The following is a 9,813-nucleotide window of genomic DNA, read 5'->3' on the forward strand; positions in this document are numbered from 1 at the left end:
TCTATCTATCTATCTATCTATCTATCTATCTATCTATCTATCTATCTATCTATCTATCTATCTGTCTGTCTGTCTATCTATCTATCTATCTATCTATCTATCTATCTATCTATCTATCTATCTATCTATCTATCTATCTATCTATCGATCGATCGATCGATCGATCGATCTATCTATCTATCTATCTATCTATCTATCTATCCGTCTGTCTGTCTGTCTGTCTGTCTGTCTGTCTATCTATCTATCTATCTATCTATCTATCTATCTATCTATCTATCTATCTATCTATCTATCTATCTATCTATCTATCCGTCTGTCTGTCTGTCTGTCTGTCTATCTATCCGTCTGTCTGTCTATCTATCTATATGTCTATCCTATCATCTATCTATCTATCTATCTATCTATCTATCTATCTATCTATCTATCTATCTGTCTGTCTGTCTGTCTGTCTGTCTGTCTGTCTATCTATATGTCTATCCTATCATCTGTCTATCTATCTATCTATCTATCTATCTATCTATCTATCTATCTATCTATCCGTCTGTCTGTCTGTCTATCTATCTATATGTCTATCCTATCTATCTATCTATCTATCTATCTATCTATCTATCTATCTATCTATCTATCTATCTATCTATCTATCTATCTATCTATCTATCTATCTATCTATCTATCTATCTATCTATTTATCCGTCTGTCTGTCTATATGTCTATCCTATCATCAATCTATCAATCTATCAATCTATCTATCTATCAATCTATCAATCTATCTATCTATCTATCTATCTATCTATCTATCTATCTATCTATCTATCTATCTATCTATCCGTCTGTCTGTCTGTCTGTCTATCTATCTATATATCTGTCTGTCTGTCTATCTATCTATATGTCTATCTATCTATCTATCTATCTATCTATCTATCTATCTATCTATCTATCTATCTATCTATCTATCTATCTATCTATCTATCTATCTATCTATCTATCCGTCTGTCTGTCTGTCTGTCTATCTATCTATATGTCTATCCTATCTATCTATCTATCTATCTATCTATCTATCAATCTATCAATCTATCTATCTATCTATCTATCTATCTATCTATCTATCTATCTATCTATCTATCTATCTATCTATCTATCTATCTATCTATCTATCTATCTATCCGTCTGTCTGTCTGTCTGTCTATCTATCTATATGTCTATCCTATCTATCTATCTATCTATCTATCTATCTATCTATCTATCTATCTATCTATCTATCCGTCTGTCTGTCTGTCTGTCTATCTATCTATATGTCTATCCTATCTATCTATCTATCTATCTATCTATCTATCTATCTATCTATCTATCTATCTATCTATCTATCTATCTATCTATCTATCTATCTATCTATCTATCTATCTATCTATCTATCTATCTATCTATCCGTCTGTCTGTCTGTCTGTCTATCTATCTATATGTCTATCTATCTATATGTCTATCTATCTATCTGTCTATCTATCTATCTATCTATCTATCTATCTATCTATCTATCTATCTATCTATCTATCTATCTATCTATCTATCTATCTATCTATCTATCCGTCTGTCTGTCTGTCTATCTATCTATCTATCTATCTATCTATCTATCTATCTATCTATCTATCTATCTATCTATCTATCTATCTATCTATCTATCTATCTATCTATCTATCTATCTATCTATCTATCTATCTATCTATCTATCTATCTATCCGTCTGTCTGTCTGTCTGTCTGTCTATCTATCTATATGTCTATCCTATCTATCTATCTATCTATCTATCTATCTATCTATCTATCCGTCTGTCTGTCTGTCTGTCTGTCTATCTATCCGTCTGTAACAAGGTTAGTAGATATGGGAAGAAGGAGGCGGGAACCGGCGAACGTTCAACAAAACTTTATCGTAAAATAAACAAAGAACAAAACGAAAGTAATGCCGGCAGACCCTCGCGGACGTCTGCCGGCCACACAAACATAACAAAACATAAAATAAAGTCCAGGCCTGGTCCTCTCTCGTCCTCCACGGTAGTCGCTCCTCCTTTTATGCTCCCGGAGCTCCTCCGTGAGGGACTCAAGGCCGGTGCGCCTCCCAGGTGAAGCTCATTAACACTCGCGCCACCGGCCTCGCGCCGTTCCCTCACGGCTCTCGCCCGCCCTGGTCGCCACATACCCCCATCGCCCCTCGCAGGCCGGGGGGTACTCCCGAGACTGCGCTCTACTCCCCCCCGGGGCCTGTCTCGGCGGCCGCAGCACCTGGGGGTAAGGACAGACGAGACGAGAGAAAGGAGACGGAAGCAAGGGGAGCGACAGGACGAGAGAGGGGAGAGAGGAAAAAGAAAAAAAAAATTCTTGGTCCGGTTCCCCGACACACTGCCGCTTGGTCCTCAGCCTGCCGAGAGGCTCTTCTTCGCGGTGCCATGCGGTGGCACTGGACGCTCGGTGGACGGCCCGATCCTCGACCGCCTCCTGGCGGCCGGCGATGGCTCCTCCGACTGAGGGCAGCCGGCAGCGAATCCCCCGTTCCCTGCTCCTCCCCTTTATGGCGGACGGCAGCAGGCTCCGGCCCACGGCGAACGGCGGCGACTCCTCCGCTCCCTCTTGGACGGCAGCCACCCCACCTCGTCCCAGGGGCACGGCCTCGAGCTCTCCATCCCACCTTTCACAAGGCTCCAGTACCACCGCCTCGGGCAGCCTCTCGCGGTCTTCACTCCCGCGCTGCCCGAACTCCGCAGCACCGCGATCCCCCTCAGCAGCGAGGGCTCTCCGACAGCATGTCCCTCCTTCCTCCCGGGTTTCGGCACCAATATAACAAGGTTAGTAGATATGGGAAGAAGGAGGCGGGAACCGGCGAACGTTCAACAAAACTTTAATGTAAAATAAACAAAGAACAAAACGAAAGTAATGCCAGCAGACCCCCGCGGACGTCTGCCGGCCACACAAACATAACAAAACATAAAATAAAGTCCAGGCCTGGTCCTCTCTCGTCCTCCACGGTAGTCGCTCCTCCTTTTATGCTCCCGGAGCTCCTCCGTGAGGGACTCAAGGCCGGTGCGCCTCCCAGGTGAAGCTCATTAACACTCGCGCCACCGGCCTCGCGCCGTTCCCTCACGGCTCTCGCCCGCCCTGGTCGCCACACCGTCTGTCTGTCTGTCTGTCTATCTATCTATATGTCTATCCTATCATCTATCTATCTATCTATCTATCTATCTATCTATCTATCTATCTATCTATCTATCTATCTATCCGTCTGTCTGTCTGTCTATCTATCCGTCTGTCTGTCTGTCTATCTATCTATATGTCTATCCTATCATCTATCTATCTATCTATCTGTCTGTCTGTCTGTCTGTCTGTCTGTCTGTCTGTCTATCTATCTATATGTCTATCCTATCATCTGTCTATCTATCTATCTATCTATCTATCTATCTATCTATCTATCTATCTATCTATTTATCCGTCTGTCTGTCTGTCTGTCTATCTATCTATATGTCTACCCTATCTATCTGTCTATCTGTCTATCTATCTATCTATCTATCTATCTATCTATCTATCTATCTATCTATCTATCTATCTATCTATCTGTCTATCCGTCTGTCTGTCTGTCTGTCTGTCTGTCAATCTATCTATCTATATGTCTATCCTATGATCAATCTATCTATCTATCTATCTATCTATCTATCTATCTATCTATCTATCTATCTATCTATCTATCTATCTATCTATCTATCTATCTATCTATCTATCTATCTATCTATCTATCTATCTATCTATCTATCCGTCTGTCTGTCTGTCTGTCTGTCTATCTATCTATATGTCTACCCTATCTATCTATCTATCTATCTATCTATCTATCTATCTATCTATCTATCTATCTATCTATCTATCTATCTATCTATCTATCTATCTATCTATCTATATGTCTATCCTATCTTCTATCTATCTATCTATCTATATTTCTATCTATCTATCTATCCGTCTGCCTATCTATCTGTAAGATGTTTTTAAGTAAGAGTTTTTCTAGGTAATGTAAAAACCTCAGGTTACTCATCAGAGACACATACAGCTGTATTAAAATTGTTAATATGTCATAAATTAGAAATAAAATATTGCAACTTTAAAATACTAATTTAAAATGTTCTTTTCTGCCTAATAGCGCCTGAGGGCCTCACAGTTTTAGACGATCTGATGTTGATTCAGAACAGACACAAATTGACTGTATTGTATGAGCTCAGTTCTGCTGAATTAACAACCTGTGTGTGTGTGTGTGTGTGTGTGTGTAGCTGGTCCTGACTGTCGGTCTGCTGGCGGTTGTGGTGTATCTCTACACCGTAGTGGCTTTCAACTTCTTCCGAAAGTTCTACAATAAGAGTGAAGATGGAGAATCACCAGACATGAAGTGTGACGACATGCTAACGGTGAGCTATAAGAAACATGTTTTTCGTACACTTCTATAGTTTCATGTCTAGGAGGCTCCTGATGAGACCAGAGGATGTTTGACCTGGAGGTGTGACCTCGGCTCTCTGATATTCAGTGTCTGGGTGGCAGTAATGTGTTTTCCTGCACGTTGCTCTTTTAATTGCTTGCGTGTGGTTTAATGTGTTCTTCAGATGAGAACATCGCTGCTGCCATCGTTCATTTGTGACGTTAGTGCTGTTGCTAAGCGCAAACGACCGGACGGTCATTAGGATCATAACGCATTAACGGCCGGAGCAGTCAGCTAGAACAACAGACTAATTAACTAACTAAACAAACAGAGAGAGAGAGAGAGAGGCTTATGTCATTTCCTTCAGATTGACAGAAGCATGTGTTTTAAAGTTTAAAGATTAGATGTTTGGATTTGACACCTGTTACGATGAGCTTGTGTTAATAAATCATCATTTACAGGATTAGTACTGTGATTTTACTGTTACTGTTCTGTAAAATAAAATTATTATTATTAATATTAAATACTAAAATGTACAATAGTATTATTGCTATAGTATTATATATATAAAAATATAATTATGTGCGAGTGTGTGTGTCTATGTGTGTGTGTGTGTGAGCTTTAATCCGGTGGGAAGCAGCCACCCGTGCAATTCCATTTCTAGATGTTTCCTTCCTCTTTTTGTCTTCCTCTCAGTCCTGCGCTGCTGTCTGTCTCTCTTTCTCTCCTCCTAATAAGGGAAGACAGTTTGAGTGAAAAGGAAGCTTTTGTCAGAGACGGTGACGGGCGTCTTTAGTCTGACGACCAAATGCTTCCAGCTGTGTGTGTGTGTGTGTGTGTGTGTGTGTGTGTGTGTGTGTGTGTGTGTGTGTGTGTGTGTGTGTGTGTGTGTGTGTGTGTGAGGTGTAAAGAGTACCTGAAAAGCATATTTGACTGAAAACTTGCCAGTGAAAAACAAGAAACGGGTGATTTCTGAGAGCAATTTTTATCTTCTAAAATAAAACTGAACACCTCATTATTGCAATGAATCAAGTTTGACACAACAGACTCTTAAAGGATTAGTTCACTTCAGAATGAAAATTTCCTGATAATTTACTCTCCCCCATGTCATCCAAGATGTTCATGTCTTTCTTTCTTCAGTCAAACAAAAAGAAATGAAGGTTTTTGAGGAAAACATTCCAGGATTTTTCTCCATATAGTGGACTTCACTGGGGTTTTAACGGGTTGAAGGTCCAAACGTCAGTTTCAAAGAGCTCTACATGATCCCAGACGAGGAATAAGAGTCTTATCTAGAGAAACCATCTGACATTTTCAAAAAAAAATATACAAATTTATATGCTTTTTAACCACAAATGCTCGTCTTGCACTGCTCAGTGATGCGCCACGCATGACGGAATCATGTTGGAAAGCTCACGGAAGTACCGATCAAATGGTCTTTACAAAAAAAGGTAAAACAACAATGTCGGATTTTGAAGTTGGAGGAGAAAATGAGATCTACGGCACATGTGACATCACATGTGACCTTTCCAACATGATTCCGTCATGCGTGGAGCATCACAGAGCAGTGCAAGAGGAGCATTTGTGCTTAAAAAGCATATAAATTTGTATTTATTTAAGAAAATGAGTGATGGTTTCTCTAGATAAGACTCTTACTCCTCGTCTGGGATCATGTAGAGCTCTTTGAAGCTGAGATTTGGACCTTCAACCTGTTGAACCCCATTGAAGTCCACTATATGGAGAAAAATCCTGGAATGTTTTCCTCAAAAACCTTCATTTGCTTTCAACTGAAGAAAGAAAGACATGAACATCTTGGATCACAAATTATCAGGAAATTTTAAGTCTGAACTGAACTAATCCTTTAAACGTCTACAAACAGTCTCAGTTAAGCTCTAGTGCAACAGTGAAACGGATAAATAAAATAATGTTAAGTTAAATTAAATAGTCAAAGCCTGCTTGCACTGGTTTCAGCCTCATCATGTCCTCATCTCATATATGAAACACCTGCAGTTCAGAAACTACCTTTCTGTATCCTATGGAGTCAAATTAATGCCGCATATATACGCAAAAAAATAAAGTTTTGCAAAAGAAAATTAAAGTATTGAGGAAAATAAATTTGCTTTTTGCAAACAAAAATACATAATTGCAAAAGAAAATAAAGTATTGGGAGAAAAAAATTAAGTTTTGCAAACAAAAATAAAGAATTACGAAACATAAATGAAACTGCACGAAAAACAATGATTTTGCAATACATATTTTCCGTGGTCATATCTATTAATTTATTTGCAACGCTGCTTTTATTTTGCATGTCAGTCTAGTTTTCATTTTTCTGCGCGTCTCGCTTTGTGGCACTGTTTTGACGTGGAATTTTTACTGGAAGTGCACTTTAGAGGATGAATTTAACAATAACTCTATAAATACCCTAACCCTATAATAATAAATACTAGAATTATAAATTAATAATTCCCTAGTTTCATTTGTAAATGAAAACACTCATTTATCACAGAACGTTAATTAGGTAAGCAATACACAACTCTCGGGCTGATGACGTCACTTCCAGGGAGGCATCTTGTACACGCCCCCGTCCCATAACTCCACCCCACGTCAAAACAGTGCCACAAAGCGAGACGCACAGAAAAATGAAGCGCAAAGGGAAAACGGCATCGCAAGCTCAAACTAGACTGACATGCAAAATAAAAGCAGCATTGCAAATAAATTAATAGATATGACCATGGAAAATATGTATTGCAAAATCATTGCTTTTCGTGCAGTTTCATTTATGTTTTGCAATTCTTTATTTTTGTTTGCAAAAAGCAAATTTATTTTCCTCAATACTTTAATTTTCGTTTGCAAAACTTTATTTTCATTTGCAAAACTTTATGTTCGTTTACAATACTTTATTTTAATTTGCAAAAAGCAAATTTATTTTCCTCAATACTTTAATTTTTGTTTGCAATACTTTATTTTCTTTTGCAATTATTTATTTTTGTTTGCAAAAAGCAAATTTATTTTCCTCAATACTTTAATTTTTGTTTGCAATACTTTATTTTCTTTTGCAATTATTTATTTTTGTTTGCAAAAAGCAAATTTATTTTCCTCAATATTTTAATTTTCGTTTGCAATTCTTTATTTTCTTTTGCAATTATTTATTTTTGTTTGCAAAAAGCAAATTTATTTTCCTCAATACTTTAATTTTCGTTTGCAAAACTTTATGTTCGTTTACAATACTTTATTTTCATTTGCAAAAAGCAAATTTATTTTCCTCAATACTTAAATTTTTGTTTGCAATACTTTATTTTCTTTTGCAATTATTTATTTTTTTTTGCAAAAAGCAAATTTATTTTCCTCAATTCTTTAATTTTCGTTTGCAAAACTTTATTTTCTTTTGCAAAACTTTATTTATTTATTTTTTGCATATTTATGTGGCATTAATTTGACTCCATAGTATCCTTGTCGAGACATTTGGGTGAGTCCAAACAAAACACACAAGATGCAGTACCTTCAACGTCCTGTAGATGGCGATATCACTTCTTTTGTAGCAGAAATAAACTGCTGCAGAAAAAGTAGGTGCCATGCAAAATGTAAAAATTGCATTACAAAATAACGCACTGAAGTAAAACGTACATTTACTTATTTAAAAAATGTAGTCAAGTGGAGAGTATCTTGGATACTAAAAAGATACTAATTGCATGTGCTCAAATACTTTCCACAGACATTAAATGTTTCATTAAAGTCACTAGAGCTTGTGTGATACAGTGATTTTAGACATATGGAGTCGCGGTAAAATCACTGTAACGCTGACTTATGATATCAACTCATCTGCTGCAGTGAATCTCAGTGATTTTCGTTGATGAATTTTGCAACATTAATACTGTAATTTTCCTGTTTATTACGCTGAAGCTGCTCTGAAAGCATCTGTAAACAGTACTAATCTCCTCCGTGTGTTTGTGTGCAGTGCTACATGTTCCACATGTATGTTGGCGTTCGTGCCGGCGGTGGCATCGGCGATCAGATCGAAGATCCGGCCGGCGACGAGTACGAGATCTATCGCATCATCTTTGACATCACCTTCTTCTTCTTCGTCATCGTCATCCTCCTGGCCATCATTCAGGGTGTGTGTGTGAACAGATGATGAGATGAAACGTGTGTTTCAGTGTAACATCGTCTCATGTGTGTGTGTGTGTTTCAGGTCTGATCATTGATGCGTTCGGTGAGCTGAGAGACCAGCAGGAGCAGGTGAAAGAGGACATGGAGGTGAGAAGGTTCTTTTGACTCTCATATCATATCAGATCTCAGATCTCAGGCCAGTGTTTGATTGAACACATGCGTGTCTTTCCTTCTGCAGACGAAGTGCTTCATCTGTGGAATAGGAAACGATTACTTCGACACGGTTCCTCACGGCTTTGAGACGCACACGCTGCAGGAACACAATCTGGCCAACTATCTGTGAGTCCTGCTGCGATTCATTCGACTATCTGTGATTTAATCTCACATTCATATTCAGCAATAATGATTGAAGCGTTGTACCTGCAGAGAGTCAAAGACAAACAAATAAATGAGACGAGCGATCAATACAGCGTCCAGATGATGCCTTAACGTAATTTAACATGATTTAAATCACAGAAGTGAATCAGATCATGCGTGACTGACTCGAGTCGTTCAGCAGACGCTGAGAGTTTGAATCTGAATTTGATTATAATGTGTTTGAAAACACAACCGTCTTCACAATCGTGAATATAAATCTGTTGTCAACGAAAAGAGAAGCTTTAACGGCTCCCTGAGATAAAAGCTTTTGAAAGTGAAGAAATTAAGACGGTCATAAATGTTATTACTGTCATTTTACTGTTGCTCTATAAAATAAATGTATTATTTTTTCATGTACAGTATTATTATTATTATATTCATTGGTTAAATTTTTATAGTAATAATTATATAAATAGTTAAAAATAAATAAATTAATCTGTAATTTTCTATTATATATGTATTGTAATTATTTTATAATAGTAATAATAATTTTTGATTTGATTTTATAATTTTTCACAAAAATAAAATTATTATTAATATAATTAAATATTCCTTTTTCTTCATGTACAGTATTATTATAATTAGTAGTATTATTATATTCATTGGTTTAATATTTATACTAATAGTTATATAAATAATTATATATATATATATATATATATATATATATATATATATATATATATATATATAAATTAATCTGTAATTTTCTATAATATATATTATAATACTAATAATAATAATTTTTAAATATTTTTTAATTATTCACAAAAAATATTATAATATAATTCCTTTTTCTTCATGTACAGTATTATTATTATTATATTCATTGGTTTAAGTTTTATAGTAATAA

General features: G+C 36.8%; 1 protein-coding gene across 1 annotated transcript in view; it reads left to right on the plus strand.

Moving 5' to 3' along the window:
* The window catches only part of ryr2a (ryanodine receptor 2a (cardiac)), a 144,216-nt gene that overhangs the window by 132,117 nt on the left and 2,286 nt on the right, over positions 1-9,813 (plus strand). The window contains exons 97-100 of the mRNA XM_067370143.1: positions 4,297-4,431; positions 8,392-8,548; positions 8,626-8,690; positions 8,782-8,882. Of these exons, the coding sequence (XP_067226244.1) occupies positions 4,297-4,431; positions 8,392-8,548; positions 8,626-8,690; positions 8,782-8,882 (458 nt within the window). The remainder of the gene's footprint in view (positions 1-4,296; positions 4,432-8,391; positions 8,549-8,625; positions 8,691-8,781; positions 8,883-9,813) is intronic.

Source organism: Chanodichthys erythropterus, chromosome 19 (assembly GCF_024489055.1).
Source record: "Chanodichthys erythropterus isolate Z2021 chromosome 19, ASM2448905v1, whole genome shotgun sequence".
NCBI classification, from domain to species: Eukaryota; Metazoa; Chordata; class Actinopteri; order Cypriniformes; family Xenocyprididae; genus Chanodichthys; species Chanodichthys erythropterus.